Raw genomic sequence first — 21926 nt, 5'->3', positions numbered from 1 at the left:
CTGACAATGGAAGCGCAAGTTAAGCAAACAACAAATTTAAATTTAAATTTAAAAAAGTCTGTAGACTTTTCTCATCAAATTTCTTATAATTCCAAGACCAAACCTTTTTTGTAATTTGTATCTATCTTTGTTTCTCCCATAGGATTGTGTGAGAAACATCTGAGACAAAGTGGAAACTTTAATGATTGCAGCTGACTTTTGAGCTATAAATGTTGTCTCTGGGTACCCGCTGTACCATAGCTGTGCCAAGAACTGAAACTCCTTAAAACAAAACAACCAATAACACTAAATTACATAATCACATGCTTTACTACCCCTAAATGACATTTTTGAACAATTTTACAAACACCATGTGTAAGAAACATACCAGAGACAACTGAATTGTTTTTTCTTGCTGTTTCCCAGCAGTCCTTGGGGGAGGTGGGTTAACTGGATAATCATGTTCATATATCAGCTGTTGTGATGTTGGTGTGTTCACATGTGTGTCTGTGAGACTATTCAGACTGACAAGCGTTGGGTACGGTTTGTGTCATTTATCACTGCTGTTTTGGTTTGAATGCTTTTAAGCATATTTGCAGCGATCTTAAAGGGCCAGTTCACCCAAAAATGAAAATTCTGTCTTCATTTACTCGCCTTCGAGTTGTTGCAAATCTGTTTAAATTTCTTTGTTCTGATGAACACACAATATTTGGAAGAACACTTGCAACCGTTTTTGGCCACCATTGACTACCATAGTAGAAGATAGATAGATAGAAGATATTTTAAAGAATGTAGGAAAGCAAACAGTTTCCTACACTCAAAAAAATGATATGTTCAACTTAATTAACTTTTTTATGTCAACAGGTTCCACATAACTGGATTACGTTGAATTTAAGTAACATTATCTATTTCAGTAAACTTAAGGTACTTACAAAGTTAATGCAACGTTGTTTAGTTGAATCAAATTAAGAGTCTTGTTTTTGTTTTAAATGATTATCTTGATGAAGTTATATAATGCTAAAATGTATATTTTACATTAAACCAATATAATAAAAACTATTTTCTCGAGTAGTTTATTCAATGAAGGCATCCAAGAACATTTATTAATTGTATACATTTTTATAAAAAATCAGACAAAACCTACATTTGTCTTCAATAAGAAGATATTGAGTTAAGAGAACTCAACGGAAGTTCATAGTTAAAAATGTAACCGCCCACTCCCTAACCAAAGGCAACGCTTTACTGAATAATGGTAGCCACAAAAGTGAAAAATATAACAAACTCTTCAAAACCTTAAAGATAAGTGAACATTAAACAGTAACAAGTGTTTATTTTACATAGAAAAAATGCATAAAATAACACTAATTTAAGAAAATAACTTTCAAAATGCAGTCATACGCAAAGCATGCTGGTAAATATAAGTCCTCTGCCCAATTGTAACAATTGTATCTTCCCACAACACAACTCCTTTATGTTGTCCCAACATGAATGGATTAAGTTATATGACTAAACATAAAAAATCCTGTTGTGACCCAATTTTCCAAAAGTTGTGTTGATTCAACTTAAGTTAGTTAAGTTAATTGGACCAGCAGCAAGATTTCTTTTTTTTTGTGTGTGTGTAGTGTACTAGTCAATGGTGGCCAAGAACTGTTTGGTTACAAATATCTTTCTCTGTGTTTATCAGAACAAAGACATTTATATTTTATATTTTTGGGTGAACTATCCCTTTAAACTGTGTGGCTATTTGCCATGTGCCTCAAGGAATGTCCATACCATCTGGACGCATGGGACAGTGGATATGTTGCAGCTGAACATTTTTAAGTTCAACCTGGATTTCATTTAGTCCAGCAAACAGATAAGGATGGCAGGAGTTTGGAATGCTGTCCAAACTTGCAGAACGTTAATGAGAATCAAAGGGAATCTTAATAGACAAAACAAATTACAAAGCAGATATCTTTAATATTCTTCCGCTTGAAAGCAATGACATTAAAGGATAGCACATTGAGGAAAACAATGTAAAGGCGTTGAGTGGAATGGAAAAATGTGTTCCATGTGAATATCCCGTAAAAGTGAACAACTAATTATTTCGTACACCCAAGTTTACTTTAAATGTAGTCAAAGTGAGGTAACATGGCCCACTGATATGACTGTCACCTTGTGACAAAGCAATTTCGCACAGAAAAGGGAAAATTCTCCAAAAACGCGAGGAGCGAGAAGGTTGTACAACGTACGGTTGCCATAGCAACTACAGACAGAACGTGGACTCATCAATACAGAACATCTGTGTGTGTGACGGAGGATAAGGAGATTGTGGAGCGGGGAAACGAAGATTGTGAGTGTGCTAGGAGAAAAAGAGAACAGCACGGAGAGAGGAATGAAATGCAATTTCTGAGTACAAGGATAAATGCGAGAGAGAGGAGATGGGGGAGGAACACAGGCATAAAACACGATCCAGACCAAAAATAAATTCATAAATTCAACAGAGACATGGAGAGTCGAGAGTGTGATGCAATACAATAAGAAAAACCAAATGGAGATTAATAAAGGACTGAGAAAAAAGATTTACACAGCTCAAGAGGAAGATACTGCCCATATACGCTTTAAAGACGTGTGAAGCATAATGGGAGAAAAACAGAATGCAAGTTTTTTAGCATAAAGCTAGATTTGACATTTTTTGAAGAAAATGTAAGTGGAGTTATGCTGTTGTAAGGGTGTTCTGGTGTAGCATTTACAGTCAAAAGAGCCTTTACACCCCCCCAAAAAAAATCCCTTTGAAAAATAAAACCAAGCCTCTCCTGTGAGGTATCAATCATCCGTAGCAAAAATAGTGTTGCAAGTTATTAGATCTACACTTAGTGTTAGGGGTTATTCTCATCGTTGTTCTCATGTGCGGTTAGGTGGTGAGGTAATGGACACATGATCTGTCATTCGTTATTCACAATTCTCTTTTCATTTCAACCATATTCTTTCTCTTCATGCACACATTCTTCCTTCAAATCTTTAGTAGATCCTACATGGAAATGCACATTTAATCCCTTACAATGAACTTTAAGCATCAGCACACCTCGCCTTTTTTTGGACATACTGTACAAAAATGTCTCCCACAATCGGAGGAAAGTGCAGTACCCTGTGCAGATTAAAGGGTTATTTATCCAGAAATTAGGCCTGTCATGATATGGAATGCAAAACTTAAGACTCTCCGAAAGGTTTCTAGTTCTCCAAAGTTCGAGAGACAGAAAGAGAAGCTGTGTGTTTGACCGTGTAACATAGCGGCAAGGAAAAGAACAACTAATTGGAGAGACAGACGTGTGAGGGAACCTACCAAATGAGCTCACTGCCTTGGGGAAATATGGAAGGATGCATCAGGCTAACAGACCACAACGGCAGATGAACAAAACTCGGAGTGTAAGATACCTTATTAGACCTGAGAAAATAATTTCATTGTGTTTTTTGCGTGCAGCATTTCTGGACTATTAGTTTTCCGAACGAAAACGCCTTCCAAGTGTTGCTAATAAGCTTGGGGCGTCTGTGTGACAGGCAGAGTGGCAACTTTATAAATCAGTGTTTGCTGCGAAAGACAAGATGAAAAAAATTGTGCTTTATTAGTTTAGAAACCTTTCAGCAAATTTAACAAGCATCCCAGACTGATATGAATGCACTAAAACATTGTGACCACACAATGCAAGATATACATTTTTTATTATCATATCTTTCCAGAAAAGTGTAAGCTCATATGATAGCTTCTATAAAAGAAAAGTTAACAAAAATCAGCCTTTTCCTCTAAAATCTTCCAAAGTAGCTCTCAAATCTAATTTCCGAATATTTAAAATTGGCGCATCATAACATCTTACTGTATAAGACATGTGAGAATCAACGGCATTAGGTCTTACTAAAGTAAAACGTACATGGAAATGTATTGTTTATAATATTGCATTGCGTTTTCCAGTGTATTCCCGTATATTTTTGTTTTGTAAGGTCATTGTGCACCTATAAGATGCTGCAAAGAACCGATGAAGAATCAAATGACATCACCAGAAAGTCAAAGTCAAAGAAATGTATCCAACACATGATGACCAACCTTACCAGGTCTTAAACTTTAAAAAAAAATCAAAACCGCAATCTCTTCTGTTACATCATCACACCCTAGAAGTTCAATGGTGGGCACTTTGTACAACGCTCAATAGAGTGTAGTTCACCTTCAATGAACTGCTGCACAGAGAGCTCATTCCGGACTGTGAGGTGATCTCCAGCTAACACACTGCTCTGTGGTGACAGATGCGCACAAGGAGACCTGCAGCTAAGCGTAATTACCACTCTTCCCTACTGTCACCAAAAGGTTACTCCTCCCTCACACACGCTCACGTCGGGAGTCTTTTTTGGGCGAGTGCTGGGTGACATTTACTGTCAGAGCACAAACAAGCAGATCCGACAACTTCAATCATTTCTCTATGCAAAACATCCATCTCAGTCTGTATTTCCGGGGCCAATTTCCCGTTCTATTTAATTAGATTTTCTGTTGGTTTCATATGCATATACACACACCTTTTTGCTAGAGGGATTTTCTCTCTCTATAGTAAATATGAAGAGTTTGGTTCCAAAATGAGATAACTCCGTTAAAATCGTGTTTTTTCATTATGCATTCCAATTAATATCAATCAAACAGCAGTTGGTTTGTTTTGATTTAAGCCATAATAACTCAAAAAAATACAGCTAACTAACACAATAAAACACAATATAAAACATGATAACATGATCAAAAACATGATTCTTGAAGAATTAAAAAAACAGAGTTATCTCATTTTGGAAGCAAACTCTTCATATAAAGACCTACTGGGTTATTTTAGCGTTCGGTATTTCAGCACATATAGGCCCGATTCACATTTCGCCGCTAAAACTGCGCAGAATACGCGAGCCGCGCTGCTTTCTCTCTTCAAATGACCCACAGTGTGCGCGCGGCACTCTGAAAAGTTGAACTATTTTCATCTCGATGCAGCGCCGCCTGTGCGTCGCGACCGCATCGCCCCCTATTTGCGCGCGCCTACCACACGTCTACATTTAAAATAACTAATATGCGCGCGGAAAAGACGCGAATTGTGAATCGGGTCATATACAGTAGCAGGGGCTATACAGAATGTGCTGCACATGTGCGCTGCATCATGCATACAGTATATACTGTAAATCAAGTCATTTGAGGGTAAACACGTACACCTCCTTAATACACAAATGAGGTTTCTTGTCTTTTCCTTTTGCTCTTATAAGCTTTAAAAGCTTCTAAATTATCTAGTTGAAACTTGCAGGCACAGACTAATGGTTCCTAGTCTTTTCATCCAACGCACCATTTTGTATATAATTTTCAAGTTATCCATAGCCGATGACAAATACAGATTTTCTACCGCTACATTTAGTGCTCTATCAGAGCATTAACAATTACCCACCTCCTTCCCCAACTCCACGTGTCTTGATCTGTTTGTTGTGCTAACATTACAGCAGCTTTGCTTGCATGCTAACTGCAGCATGTGTGTATTAGCAGCAGGTCTTCATACTTGCTTTGCAAAAGCAGGAGATTTAGTTCTGCCAAGACCAAATACATAGACATATAATGAGCATTGACATAATAAAACTAAGAGTTTTCTTCACTGAAATGAAATTTCATGTAAAAGCAAATTTTTTTGTTTGTACTTATGGTCGATTCATCGAACAATGGAGAAAAGCGTTAAAACCGGCAGCACGCTGTAGTCAAGGGCTTTTTCAACACTGAATGAGTTATTTCAAGCGACAGAACCCAAGTGATAATATGCCAGATCATGTTAGTGTGCTGCATTCTTCACAGTCCTGCAATCAGAGCCAGCCTGCAAGCTGCAATCAGAAGACGTTTAGTGGGCGTGTTGGTGCAATTACTTGATTTGCATAATTAAGTGAATCAGGCACGTTATCACCAGACCATCACTGAAGATGCGTCCAAAATTGAAATTTTTTTGCAACCATTCTATTTCTATTCTTTAGTATAAATAGTGTGAGCAGTGAGTTCACATTGAAAATTCCAAAAAACGAAGTGCAATTTAAGTACCGGGATGATGCATTTATTCAAGTGAAAATACGAAGTGTGAAATGCACTCAACAGTTGTAGTTATTGGAAGAGAGGCAGAATTATCAGGTGATCTGCGAGCAAAGTTAATCTGCGGAGGCAATTACTCTTTAGTCTGACAGTGTGACTAAGGTCATGTTGGGCAAAACAGGTAACAATTTCAGCAAATGTTATTGACATGCATTATGCTATGTGTTTGACGCCATTTGCCCTAGTTTAGCACACCGCTTGTACTTCTAGTTAGACTCATTAAGCAATACATGGATGCCTTATACACTAGATGCTGGTGTACATACTGTAATGCACAGTTTAAGTACATAGTGTATAGCACATCATCTGGAACATAACTTGAGTTCTCTGTTCTTTGGGGCCTCTATGTTGAGAACCTTCCCAAAGGGAGATTGAATAAAGTTTTAAATTGAGCTGAGGTGGCATGGTCAGATTCCTGGAAACCCTAGAGAAACTGGGGTCTTTTATAAGCTTCGGGGGCAAAGGGGTCTCGCAATGATTGACACTGACCATGTGGTTTGAAAAACTTATCAGGAATGAATTTCACAACAAAAATCACATTCCAATGGCTCGTATAAATCTCAAGAGATTATTTCTGTCAGAGACAATCTGCTCGCAATCAATGTAAGACTTAAAGGAATAATTCACTTAAAAACAGAAATCTGTCATCATTTACTGACTTACCCTTATGTTGTTTCAAACTCATATGACTTTCACGGTCAGAAAGGACAAAATGGTAGCGAGTGACAGGCTCAGTCGCCATTTAATTACTAGTTACTTACAGGGAATCAAGTTATTGTATGTTTATCTACCAATTTATTTTGTAAATGTACTTCTGTCAGGCTTCTGTTGTTCTGCATGTCTTTTCAAATAAAATGTGAGCTCAAGCATGTAATATTACAGTGATATATTTTATATATGATATATATTAATATTACATGTGCTGGTATGTCTCACCAGAGAATCCTCCACGGTGAAGTTGAACATGTCCATGGCGTCTGCCTTCAGTCTGGACACAAAGTCTTTGTACTCAGGGTTCTGAGGTTCTCCGTAAGTCAGGATCTTGACGTTCTATGAGAATTAAACACAAGTGGGAATTTAACACACATCGTGTGATGTAGAAGATACAATGGCATGCACACGTACACACGTTTTTCTGAATGTTTTTCAGATAATCCAATCAACAAATGAGCTCAAGGACAGCCACAGTGTGGGCTAATGAGCAGTTTCTACAATCCTAATTGATTTTATTTATATAATTTAATGTTCTTTTGCTTTGTTTAAAGGTAGATGTACAAGCCAATAAAATGATGCCAATGCAACCTTCACTATGAGCAATAAGAGCATCTCTTTATTTTCATTCTCAGACACCGATGACTGTTTTTGTGTTTGTGACTGTCACAGGCTCTAAATGAAAGGGGTGTTGAAAAGTTGGTGTGTCCACCAAAGCATTGGTGATTGAGATACCGATACCAATACCACATTCCTTAGGTGGGTATTCATAGCAACCAATGCGTCTAAGCTGAAAAAACACTGTCAACATTTTTCACATATTATCCTGAGTACTGAGTACTCAAACTGGTCACACTACAACAATTCTATGGTCTTGCTAAATGGTTGCTAGGGTGTTCTTGGTGGTTTCCAGCATATTGCTATGTGGTTTCTTGGGCCTTGGTGGTTGCTTCTAGCCCAAAAGTACTCCCCTACAAGCCTCTTTATTACTAGGATACATAGATATGGAAATGGGAAACTTCATCAAGGCTTTGAATGACCTGAGAGACAAGGCATGATCAAAACTGACATTCCAATTGGAATCTGGATAAAAATAATCGAATCAATTACAGAACCAATCACACTCTATTTTTTAGCTTTGAGGTCCAAACCAGGAGTTCACCAAATAGGACAAACACCCAATAGAGACTCTGTTTTCTCTCTGTATCCTGTTGGAATATTTTATGTGCACTGAACTGAATTAGCCCCCCCAGCCAACTGCTCATTTGCATGCAGTCTAACTATGAACCCCAAACCTGTGCTGTACATATTGTGTGTCCTTTCATGACAAAAGCAGAAAGAAGTAAAAGAACAAAGCTGTAGATTTTGAGGCATCATTTTGAAAAAAGGCTTTAATAAATCAAAAAAGCACTCATCCATAGTGATTCATTTGGTCTATTTGGATGTCTGCTGTCTGCTTTTAAATTGAAAAACAAAAAAACAAGTGACAAATAAACAAAAGCTGGCCCCTCAAAGCATGTAGGCTCTGTCAGTGAGGTTCTCAGAAAATGTTTTTATGTGATTTGTTGACATCTCATTTCAGATTCGCTCCAAATCACATTGTACTAAAATGAATCAAACCGACAATTTTCTTCGTCAAACCATCAAATTACGGCAAACTGAAAGAAAAACTGCCTTCTTAAAACCAAGATACATTCCTAAAACCTACAAAGGAAAATCAGAAAACGTAATGATAGTGTTTTGCTGCGTTTCTTTCCTTTGAGGACGCTCAAATTCATGTAGCAGATTACGGTTCATGTGAAGTGGACGGGCTAATGGAAACTGAAGTTGAGGATAACAGAGTATGTGTGACCTCAGAAACAAAGAGCTTCTGCTGCCGTTTTCAAAAGAACAGAACAAAAACAATGAATGTGACAAATGAAAAAGATTTGTTGCTGCCATGTTAGGGGTGCTTGCTTGCTTATAACTGAAGTTAGAAATTTGAAGTAGTTGGACTGGATACCTAGAAATTGTGCAAATAAGTTAAACAAAAGTACATGTAATGTGGATTGAAAAAAATACTAAGGTTATGAAGGAACAGCACTCTGTTGTGTCAAGCTGTGTTGCAAATGTTTATCTATCTTTTGATGACTCAATTAAAATATCAGAAAAAAGGCAATCAAGCGTAGCGTCAGTTCTGGCAGGTCACGTGAGTCAAGCTTGCATCAGCTGATCACATCATGTGCAGATAATCAACGTTAACCAATAGTTATACTAGACTGCATCCTATTTAAGTTGTCTTTCTTAGCTCCTTATCAGCTGCTTAATCGTGCTGCACTCAACCCACCTCCATCCCCATCTCCTTAATATCTGTCAGATCATTTTAATTTAATCCTGTTACACATCATGAACTGTTCTGGTTCCCCAGGTGGGGGGACATGTATTGCTGCATTCCCGCTCTGTCCATGCAAGGCTGCATGGACAGGCGGAGAGTTTGCCCAGAACAGTTTAATTCCATCAACCTTAAATATTGCTATTGTTTAAATATTTGACGACAGTGGTCCTGACAGAAATATGATCTAGTCCTGCACCATTTGTGTTAGTATAAAGACTTTTCTTTTTCATGTGGATGTGGAGTATTTTCCAACACTCGCATACTGGAGGAGGGACTAAGCCATAAAAAAATATTAGAGCTCTTATGGTAAGCAACAACCTATACCCGTTTGCTGAGAGCGCGTGGTTTGAGCCGGAGCTCTTTCAAACTTATTCTTAATACATCGTTTATTCTTGTTATATCATAAGACTTGTGTTTTAAATTGTTATTCACCGAGGGTAAAACTTATCCTTAAGTATATCCCATACCAAAATCGTCCTTAAACGCACTGATAAATTATTTTTATCGGATCACTCGCTATTAGCCCTCAGGCTGTTAGCATTACCAGCATGCTTAGTGCTCATTATTACATCAATAATGGCTAATGTTTCAGATGTGTTTGTACCTCTGAGTGCAGATGATGAAACGTTCGCACTTCAGTCGGAATTGGAGGCTGTGGAGAAGCAGATCCAGGATTTACTTGGGAAGCAGACACGGCTGCGAGAACGTAAAACGGCACTGGAAACATCCCGAGCTGACGCTCGCAAATCCGCGGTAAGTTTTCATCGCGATTGTAATACTCCTACCACTTCTACTCCGCGTGTTTCTCTGCACAGAGCCCAGGCTTCGAGAATACGATCAGCCCAAATGAACTTCACTCCTGCACCGGCACACCAACGGCGAAAGGCGCGAGCCAGGACCGGAGCGATGACCCAACTTCCGCCACCGGTCTTCGAGATCCCTACCAGGAACCGTTTTGCCGCCCTCTGCGAGATGGAATGCAACGCTATGGTCATCGAAGACTCAATCGTCCGGAACGTACGCGCTTCCTCCACTAAAGGTAAGGTTGTTCCTCCACTAAAGGTAAGGCACTCATTGTTTTCCTGGCGCCCGTGTTCTTGATGTCTCTGCGCAGGTACCTGCGATCCTGAAGGACGACGCTAACGTCGGAGCTGTCGTGCTGCACACGGGGGTGACGACGTCAGGATGCGGCAGTCGGAGATCCTGAAGAGGGACTTCAGGAGTCTGATCGAGACTGTACGCAACGCATCGCCCACGGCGAGGATCATCGTATCAGGTCGAGGTGGTGGTGTTCCTACCTACCGACGAGGGAATGAAAAGTTCAGTAGACTATTTGCTCTAAATAAATGGTTGATGTCATGGTGTATTGAACAGAAGCTGCTCTTTGTTAATAATTTTGATCTTTTCTGGGAGCGACCTAGGCTCTTCCGCCCTGACGGCCTGCATCCCAGCAGCATCGGAGCGGATCTTCTGTCTGATAACATCTCAAAGAGGCTACGCACCGTTTGACTATGTCTCCCACCGGTAATTCAAAACTTTAATAATAGTTTGTGTTCCTCTCACTCAACTGTTATAAATGTTACTGCTTCCAAATGTATAGAGACCGTATCTGTCCCCCGAATAATACTACAAAATAATAATTTAGGCAAAACTCAGAGAAAATATCTAAGACAATGTAATAAACGACCAAAACTAACTCATAAAGTTCGGCCTACTAAATATTAGATCACTAAATTCAAAGGCAGTTATTGTAAATGAGATGATCACAGTCAACAGTTTTGATATACTTTTCCTTACCGAAACCTGGCTTAAACCAAATGATTATTACGGTCTAAATGAGTGTACCCCACCAAGCTACTGTTATATGCATGAGCCACGTCCGGTTGGTCGAGGTGGTGGTGTCGCAACAATCTTTAGAGACTTTCTTACTGTAACTCAGAGAACAGAGCATACATTTAAATCATTTGAAGTGCTTGCGTTGAACATAATTGTTCCAAACGAAAGTAAAAAAACATTGCTTTCATTTACGTTGGCTACTGTGTATAGACCCCCTGGTCCCTACACTGATTTTCTGAAAGAGTTCGCGGACTTCTTATCGAACCTATTGGTTAAGGTTGATAAAGTACTAATTGTCTGAGATTTTAATATCCATGTAGATGGTGCTAACGATGCATTAGCAGTGGCGTTTACAGAGCTACTACACTCTTTTGGAGTAACACAACACATCAATGGACCCACTCATCGATTTAATCATACACTAGACTTGATTATATCTCACGGAGCCGATCTAACCAATATAGATATTATACGTCAAAGCGATGACGTCACCGATCACTATCTTATAACATGTACACTGCAGAAATCAGCCGTTCAACTTGTTATCGACAGGGTAGAACAATTACCTCGACTACTAAAGATAGTTTCGCAAAGAGCTTGCCAGATCTGACTCCTTTAATAACCATACCAACAAAAACAGAATCGCTCGATGACATGACCAGCAAATTGCGCACTATTTTTTCTAATACATTAGAAGCTGTGAAGTAAAAAAAGATTAATGAGAAAAACGTAGCACCATGGTACAACAGCACCACTCGCGCCCTTAAAAGAGAAACACGTAAACTGGATCGCAAATGGAAGCAAACCCAATTAGAGGTCTTTAAAATTGCGTGGAAAGAGAGTGCAAACTGTTATAAAAAGGCACTAAAAGCAGCAAAGGCTGAGCACCTCCGTAACCTCATAAAAACTAATAAAAACAATCCAAGGTTTTTATTTAGTGCAGTTGCTAAATTAACAAATGAACAGACATCACCTGATCTGGTTATTCCGCCGCACCTTGGTAGCAACGATTTCATGAATTTTTTTACAGAGAAATTTTAAAACATACGAGACAAAATAGTACAAACTCAACCTCAAAGTCTGTCCTATGAATTAGTACCAACCATCGCCCCAAAAGAAAGGCTACAGTGTTTTTCACCTATAAAACAGGACGATTTAATTAAACTTATTGCAACATCTAAACCCACAACTTGCTTATTAGACCCCATACCAACTAAATTATTAAAAGAGTTATTACCCGTATCAATTGAGCCCATTTATAACATTATCAACTCGTCAATTAATCTAGGCCATGTCCCAGGACCCTTTAATTTTGCCGTCATTAAGCCTCTTATCAAGAAACCAAACTTAGACCCCAATGAACTAGGAAACTATAGACCGATTTCAAATCTCCCTTTCCTGTCTAAAATACTAGAAAAAATAATGTCCACTCAGTTGTGCTCTTTCTTACAAAATAATGACATACACGAAAAATTTCAGTCAGGCTTTAGACCGCATCATAGTACTGAAACTGCGCTCGTTAAAATTGCAAACGACCTGCTTATAGCATCAGATAAAGGTAACATCTCACTCCTAGTCCTGCTTGACCTTAGTGCTGCGTTCGATACCGTAAACCATAAAATACTTCTAGATCGCTTACACAATTATACCGGTATTCAGGGACAGGCACTACAATGGTTCAGATCGTACTTATCACACAGACATCAATTTGTCCATTTAAATGGGGAATCATCAAAACTAAACCCAAGTAAACTATGGATTACCTCAGGGATCGGTTTTAGGACCCTTGCTATTCTCCATATACATACTGTAATGTACTGCTTAGTGGTTGTCCTGCATCAGCAATAAACAAACTACAGTTAGTTCAGAATGCAGCTGCCAGAGTTCTAACCAGGTCCAGAAAATACGATCACATAACCCCAAAGTTATCAACCCTTCACTGGTTACCCATTAAGTATCGTATCGACTTTAAAGTTCTTTTAATCACTTATAAAGCCTATAATTGTAAGTTTAGCCCCTACCTACATAACAGAGCTTCTACCACACTACAACCCATCACGCTCTCTAACATCTCAAAACTCCAGACTTTTGATAACACCTAGAATAACTAAATCCACCAAAGGGGGTAGAGCTTTCTCATACGTAGCACCTAAACTCTGGAATAGCCTTCCCGATACTATTCGAGGGTCAGACACACTCTCCCAATTTAAATCTAGATTAAAGACACATCTCTTCAGCCAGGCATTCACAAACCACCGGGTGACTGCATTTATTAGATATTATTTACTAGAATAATCTTGCTTGTTCTATAAACACCATGCACTGTGCTGTATTTTACCTTTTCTTTGTGTTTTTCAGTTTTTCTCCTGTAAAGCTGCTTTGGAACAATGCACATTGTGAAAAGAGCTATATAAATAAAATTGAATTGAATTGAATATACCACCCAAGCATCCACCCAAAACACCAAAGAGTTTTCATAGCAACATCCTGGCAACCACGTGTCACAGCCTTATTTTGCACAGACAAGGACTTCACAGAAACCTGTATCTGCGGTTTAGAGAAACCATAATATACTAATGCAATATCGCTCTCGTAGTCGTGTTTTATATCAGCATGGCTGTGATTAGGCCAGAGGCACAAGTGTGTAGATACAGTAAATCAGAAACAACATCGGAGTGTCTCACCACCTAGTGGCCATTTTCCAGTATTGAAGTTTGTTATTCCATATATTCCGTGTTGTTTTAGATCTCAGTCAACGTGCAGCATCAGTTTCAGTTCAGCACGCGAACAATCTTTGCCTTTGAGAAAAATATGCCTGTAAGTTTATTTACTATCTGTTAGCATTCTTATTATGTGTTAACATAATATTGATTCTTATTGATTCTTATTCATTATATGATAATGAAAAAAGTCCTATAGCATCACATGTACACCCATGTGCAGATTGCAGTGCACGCATTCGTATATGTATACCAAATAAATTTATGTGCAATTTTTAATTTCATATCTTGTTTATTGTATTAAAGCTGTCCGAGTTAGTTTAGTGGCGGAGAGATGATAACAGTTAGTGAAGGTTTTCCCGTGGTGATACTGGTGGAATATCGCATGGTGCTCAGCCAATCGGATTCGAGTACCAGAAAGAAATGTTGTATACTAATACATAATATACATAATAAACATCATATTTTTATGTAAAATTATGCCAAATTAATATTTATGTGCAGATCAGTGTAGTGATTCGGCATGAATGTAATTTTAAATGTAATTTAAGAATCTTTAGAAATTAAGTCAATATTTAAAATTTCAGAAATCGTAAGTGCTGCCTACTGGGGTGTTCTGACTGCTTTGGCAGGACATTGCTATTCAGTTGCTAGGGTATTTTGGGTAGTTTGTATGGCTTTGCTAGGAGGTTGCTTACTGACTCATGCTAAAAAAGCTAGTTTGTAATATTTTGTTCCATAGATTTGGCTAAGGTTCATTTTTCATCTTGGTTTTCATTTTTTTTAAATGCACACATTTTTAAAAGCTGCGCAATTTTAAGTATCATTTATGTCCAAAGATATGAAAAAATGAAAGTCCTGCTTATGTTGGTAAACACCCAATTGGACATTCAGCATTTAAAAAGCCCTAAACTTACACTGACATTTAAGCAGCTTGTAAATCTAAAAAATAAATTGTCAAAATGAAAAAAAAAAGAAAAGAGCCACAGTAAGACTCTATTAAACATTCAATTTCACAAATAACAGCTTTTAAAAGTAATCATGTCTCCATTTGGCCTTTTTATGAAACATGAAAACGTTTCGAAACCTTCGTATCGCTACGTTGTTCTTAAGAATATAGCGCTGTAGCGAGGAAGGCGGGACGAGAGCCGTGAGGCATGCGGGACCGGTGCGCGTACAGCTGATACTCATAATCACTCACGCCACCGGCCCCGCCTTCCTGCCCCACGGCTCTCGTCCCGCCTTCCTCGCTACAAGCGCAACCACTCTTAAGGTACAACTTAAGAATGCCGTAGCGTTAAGAAGGTTTCGGGAAACCCAGCCCAAATCATTCCAAAAATATGTCAAAAACAGCCCCAAAGCACTTTTGCACATTGGAAAAAAGTCAACCATTCCAGTCTAAATAAACAATTGAAAAGTTCATTGTTAGCCACAATGGGGGGTTTGGATGGCAGTGAGCCACATACAGCACAGACACAAAAACTATGAAATGGTATGATGGTATGCTGGGAATTGCAATGACATCAAAACAGAAATGAAATTGTCTCGTAACTACAGTAGAATTTATTTTAATATATTTTAATAGTGATCATATCTAACATTTATTTTACCAACATTCACTTGTAATGTTAGATGTGCTTCTACAGAGTATGCAGTATGAGCAAAGTCAAACAAGAATGTCCAAATACTGAAAATATTCATAATACGGCAAGTCAACACTACCAAAGTTCCTTTAGGGATGTCGTAAAACTCGACAGCCATGTTTGCAACGCCTCCGGGCAGCTATTTCAGTCATGCAAGACTAAAGTCCTATCTACCTTTATCTGAGTAAACTCACAATAACATATTTTTGACCAACAATGAAATGTGACATCAACTGTATGCTAACTTCAGTTTCTTAAGATAAAAAAAACTACGTATTTTTTCGCTTCAGGTTGGCAAACACCTCACAAGACTCTGTATATAGCCCCTTCTCTAGGGAATGTCAGTCCTTAATGGTTGACGATTGATGGTCATTTTCAGTGTACGTGTCCAGAGTTCAAATTAAATTACAATTATAGAATTAAAATGTCTATATACAAATTAGCTAACCTCTTTACCTTAGAAACTACATATCAATGCACTGGCAGCCACCTGTAACACCCTAGTATCATAGCGACTTGTTACAGATATTATCTACAGAAAATGTAAATATCTAACTATTTTTTATTATACACATTAGCTCATTAAACTCACTTTAAATGCCTCTTTAGCTGCGTTGTCATGATCGTCTCCACGTGCCCATGGCTTGGCAGGCCGGCTCCGCAGACTGTGTCCGAACAGATCGATGAAGAAGAAGACATATTCCTCCTTAGGAAGACCCCACTTCTCAAACTCCACCATCAGTTTACGAAACGTCTCCCACTTGCAGCAGACATACACCACTAGAAACACATGACAAAGAGACTCATTGATACGCTTGACGTGACTCATAGGGAAAACACCTTAATGAGAATTCAGTCCCTCTCATTACTAGTATTGAATGATGAACGTGCCTGTGCTGCAAATGAGCATTGATTTGTAGGCTACTCCAAATACAGAACCACCTGCAAGTCTGACACATTCAATTGCAATTAATGGCTTCAAGGCTGTTAACAGATGATGAGTTGAGCTCAGGAAGAATCTCGGCGTCACAGGTTGTATGACATGATTTACTTGATAAAGTGTTTCTGGATACCTTCAGTGGTTCTGGAAGGCCATTGAAATCAGCTAAATTTTAGCATCTGGGTTAGGCTTATTTTGCGTCCCATTCAACCTGAAATAAAACTTTTCGGAGCAATTCTTAAAACTGTAAACTGCTAGACTGAAATCCACAAATCCGATTTCATTAATATGGAGGTACACAAATACACTAATTCACACTGATCAACGTGAACGAGAATTTAGAACGTTGGTGTTTGTTGCTCTCTATTGGAATTAGCCTTTATATGGTTTATGGGAAAGCATCATTTTGACGCGGGGCTATTCCAGCATTATGGACGTGCCATTTTGCATTATCGATGTGACATAAATGCTCAGATAATGGGTTTGTTAACAATATATTGAACCATCTGTTTATATTTGACTAAACCCTTGTTTATAGTCTAAACATCAGAAAAATATCAGTCTATGCACAAGTTTTCCATTTTAAAAATGGGAAGATGAAAAACTTCGTAGGATTTCTGTGAAATAAAACGCACAAACCAGAAGCAATAATACCCAACAAATGAAGAAGGGATACCTCTTCATAGAACACAAAATAGTTGTAGAATATAGAATGTGTACCAGATGTGACCATTCTGAAAATGGCACTGACCTGACAATGAAAAATCATTCACTAAAAATAAAGCAAATGCTTTAAAAACTAAAGAGAGACCTGACATGGGTATCTGAACCATCAAATGTTGACTTCTGTGATATTTGTACAGAAAAACCTTTGGTAAAACATGGTAAGGTCGACATTTTCACGGAATTGCCCAGCACCATTTTTTCAGAACCAAACAATCCTGAAAACCACATTGTGTTGATCCAAGCAAATAATGTGGTTAAAATCAAAGGGAAATGATCACTAAACCCAACTAACTTGTTGAGAGGTTTTTACATACAGGCATATGGTATGAAGCAGTGGGGGCTGTGAATTAAATGTTTCTGATTCTAATTGCCAAACGGGGGTCAGATTTGCCTCGGCAATTACCTGCAGACCCCGCACAGATGGGCTTTGAGGAAATGGCATGACGGTAATTACACCACTACCTCTAAAAAGAGTGTAAGGTAATGAACGAGTGAGCAGAGAAAATAAATGCACTGGGATCATACACTTCCTCATCTCATGTGTCATCTTGGTTTCTATCACCTGTTGAACAGAGCCTTTGAACGCATCCAATGCTGAGCGGTAATTTCCTAAATAATTGATGGAATTGGTGGAACTCCCGTTGACAGAAGATAAAGTGGCGTATCTGTTGCTATGGCGCTGGGAAAAAGACTTTGTTCCTGAAGTGTGCGTGCCTGATTTATGTCCAAACACAAAGCCGTAATAAAACGTAATCGCATACTACTAGAATAACAGAGGAATGTGAGGAAGGTCGAGAGGAGCGGTTTCAAGAGCTCTATAACTATTCTCAACACTTGAAGTGTTGACTTTTTTTCTGCTGTCTGGTGCCCGCTGTGTTCGGTTTCTTTGCAACATATTACAAACCTAGCTGGCATTTTAGACTATTAGCAATTACTCTGTGTCACTCCTGTGACCGTCTGAGCATTGACTGGTGATAATACTGAGACCTCCACACCTCATTCCACCAACAAACATGCAATCAAAATGGGTCAAATGTCAATCAAAGACCAGTCGATGGCAATTCACAGCAATGCATCATTCAGGGATGACAGCTATAATGATGTAATTCACCGTTAATGGTGTTGCTCTGTTGAAAATCCAGTTTAGATGTCGAGCCGTGGCATTACTGCACAAGAGCTTGATGATTGAAGGAACACACCACTGGAAATGGAAGGTCAGGTGAAGTGCATTGCATTGTGGGATGTAGTGTTTTGTTGTCTCCAGCACATTTTGGCAACTGAAGCAGATTCTTTGGATATCCTGTACATGCATATCGTGTACCACATGCAATACATATAGGCTATTGTACAAAGTAGTGGAAAGGTAAAAAAAAAGAAAGTTCTGTCATCACCCTATCACCCTCTTATCATTTCAAACCTGTATGACTTTTTTACTTCCGCAAGAACACAAAAGATGATATGTTGAAGAAAGTTGGTAACTGAACAGCGCTGGCACTTATTCACTTCTATTGTATGGACACAAAACCAATGCAAGTGAATGGGTGCCGGTTAACAACATTCTTCAAAATATCTTGTTTTGTGTTCTGCAAAAGAAAGAGAGTCATACAGGTTTGAGATAACAAGAGGGTGGGTAAATGATGACAGAATTTTCATTATTGGGTGAACAATCACTTTAATGGCTCCCGTGTACTGTAGACTCCCCATTCATAATAAATGATTTAACAGGATCTGTCTGTACTTTTAAATGACTGTTGGCACATCAGAACTCCCATAACAGCTTTGATATAGTTCTGTTTTCATAGTCGTATTTAATTTAAAAAGACAAGGCTTGGAATACTTTATGACATGACTGACAGAAAAATGATCTCTCATCGTTTTGTTCTGCTTTTCTTCTTTTTTTCCCGTTTCACGCTGTCACTGCTCTCTTGTCATGTTACGTAAACCGCTTTTTTGCATTTTCATTCTCTTTTAGTCAGATCGAATCCGTTTATCAATCTCAATCAACCAGCCTTGTATAAAATCATATCTTTAGGTCATGACACGTGCATGGCCCCTGTGAGAGCTTGTATATAAAAAGCTAAGCTACTACAAAAACTAAGCCACTACAAATAACTATAAAAAAGATATGAATCCAGACACATTTTTATATTAAGCACTCTCCACCCCCAGAATAATTACTGTAGAATGTTCCCAGGCCATAAACAAACCCCATATGTCAACTCTGCCAACTAACTCTCACATTTATATTGGTCACTATGACAGATCAACATTTGATGTGGAGGAGTATTTTTTCAGGACTGTTTTAGTGGGCACCCATTGTATGGGTGGGCTCTTCTCGGTATCAACACAGTCCAAAGAAACAAACTCTGACTTCATCTAACATGAAGTCATACAAACCCTGTTTTAAAGGTTTCCTGAACTGGGCTTGTTTATTGCTTTAAACTGTTGTATGAGGTCTACTTATGACGTTCGCGTGGTTTTAACATTCGAAAACATCAGAATCAATAAGTAATAGGCTATTTTCTACCCAGGTTTTGAGGCCGTCTCGTCAAACGGTCTGTTTAAATGGGCGTGCCGCATTTGGAAGTAAACGCCCACTGCTATGATTGGATAGCAGTTTGAGTAATAAACTTAGTTGGAGGCTTCTGTGAATTTGGTTAGACACGTAACGTTAGGTTACACATTATCAGGACATATCAAGCGATCTCTAACAAAGCAATAGTGATGCATAGTACAAATATGTTTTACTCACATAAGATTGCTGCGTCATTCCTGTCGGATCCAATATTGACTGCACAGCACTGCTTTTTAATTTTAGTCTCTCCGCAAATCCAGCGCCTTGTTCACGAAGGAATCCATGGTGAAATGACGTGAACAAATGCTAAATTTTTTACCCACGTGAGCAGGAACGTGCTTAAAAATAAACTTCAACCACACATTCTTAATATCAGAATCCAAAGGAAGCGACTGTGTTCTTCCACAACCAGGCGCTGCACAATGTTGCATGTTTGTTGCTTGGTCGCTCTAAATAAACATAACAGTGAAGGAAGTCCTCACTTTTGCACGGGGACAGCCAGTGACTGGGTTGCCAGTGTAACAGAGGCCAGCTAGTGAAGAGCTGTACAGTGTGTAAACCTCACTCCCTGACCAACAGAGACGCTCTAGCGACAGACGCTAGAGACTGCGGTCTTTAGCGTCCTCGTTAGAGCGCCCGTCTCCCATTCGGACCGACGTCGGTTCGAGGCCCGCGTAGAGCGGGGCGAGTGGAGCCGGTTACATTGGTGCCGTGACCCGGATGGGAGTGAGGTTTAGGGGGGTGAGTGTAACAGAGGCCAGCTAGTGAAGAGCTGTGCAGTGTGTAAACCTCACTCCCTGACCAACAGAGACGCTCTAGCGACAGACGCTAGAGACTGCGGTCTTTAGCCTCCTCGTTAGAGCGCCCGTCTCCCATCTGGACCGACGCCGGTTCGAGGCCCGCGCAGAGCGGGGCAAGTAGGACCGGTTACACCAGATCTTCTCAAACAATATAAGCAAACAAAGACAAGACCAAACCTTAAATGCAAATTGTTTAAATATTTTACAACACCAAAAAATTCTTAAAATCTGCAACAGACCATTTATTAAGAACTCTAAGTGCCAAGACTTTTTGATCTAAGACCAAACGACAAGCATAAAAGCGCTTATTAATAACAAACATGGCAACACAGCAAAAGAACACTGTGTGATGGAGCCTTCCGAGCAGAAACACAACACAGCGCATACAGCAGTTTAGTTTAAACTGACGGACAAAACCAATCTTTAGCCGAAAAATATGTCGCTATGGTTACCAGTTTGTTGATCATCACAAATGCGGGAGTGTGTAATATATGTCTATGTGTGGTTAAGTCATTCGCGAACCAGTGGGCGGTGCTAAAGAAATAGTCGTTGATATTTTTCTCTGGAGGCGGTGCTCAACCTATGACAGATAGGTGCATTCCAGTACCTGGCGTTCGCTGAGCCTGGTGTCAATAACAGTTGTAATTTCAATAACAAGGGCATTTTTAGTTCTGACACTTACAGGATGTTTGCTTGAATACAATTCCCTCTTATACAACAAAATCTCAGGTTAAAAATGTGATTTTAATTCATGGCTCCTTTAAAATCTAGTGAGGCAGGTGGTTGCAGAGTGCCGAAGGCATGACATTTGTTGTGTGTCTACTGTACCTGCCTACACCACAGTCACAGTCACTCGACTTCAACATCACCACCACCCAGCCTCCAATAACTCTTAAACCTTTATTAAAACGATGTTTCCTTATAAGGAACTACTCTGCTGATGAATTTTGATGATGATGTTTAATGTTCCAACAATGTCTGCAGTGGCATGGAACAAATCTACTTTTTCAAAATTATTTTTTTCACATAACCCCCAAACACTAATTTCACACAAAAATAAAGCTATGTTCTCTACATATGTGGTTTAAAAATATATGTCTCAACTAGAATCCCACAGTGAATCACTACCATTTCTACTTTACCAATGCTTTAAATGGACTTTGGCATTAGCATGTTGCTAAGTAACAATGTGATATTAGCAAACACATTATACACCATTTTATGTAAAACGACATTAGACTTTACATTATTAGAGGCAATTTAAAGGTCCGGCGTATGAAATTTAGAGGCATGCACTAGGGTTGGGAATCGTTTCAATTTTATCGATTCCGATTCCAATTTCGATTCTGCTTATCGATTTCGATTCTTATCGATTCCCAGTTTCGATTCCACAGTTGAAGTAAAACATTTAGATATCAACCTGTATGGTCATTTAGCCTGCTTATTGACTTGTTTGCAAAATATATATATATATTTATGAGCACCGTTTTGTGTATATTTACACATA

General features: G+C 38.8%; 1 protein-coding gene across 1 annotated transcript in view; it reads right to left on the bottom strand.

Moving 5' to 3' along the window:
* npr1a (natriuretic peptide receptor 1a) overlaps positions 1-21926 on the bottom strand; it is an 88300-nt gene that overhangs the window by 35604 nt on the left and 30770 nt on the right. The window contains exons 3-4 of the mRNA XM_057354985.1: positions 15971-16158; positions 7031-7144 (exon numbers count right to left, since the gene is read on the bottom strand). Coding sequence (XP_057210968.1) covers positions 7031-7144; positions 15971-16158 — 302 coding nt within the window. The remainder of the gene's footprint in view (positions 1-7030; positions 7145-15970; positions 16159-21926) is intronic.

The sequence above is a fragment of the Triplophysa rosa genome, linkage group LG16 (assembly GCF_024868665.1).
Source record: "Triplophysa rosa linkage group LG16, Trosa_1v2, whole genome shotgun sequence".
In the NCBI taxonomy this organism is placed as follows: Eukaryota; Metazoa; Chordata; class Actinopteri; order Cypriniformes; family Nemacheilidae; genus Triplophysa; species Triplophysa rosa.
Note: the sequence above shows the minus strand (reverse complement) of the source record. Positions and strands in the feature narration are given on the sequence as shown.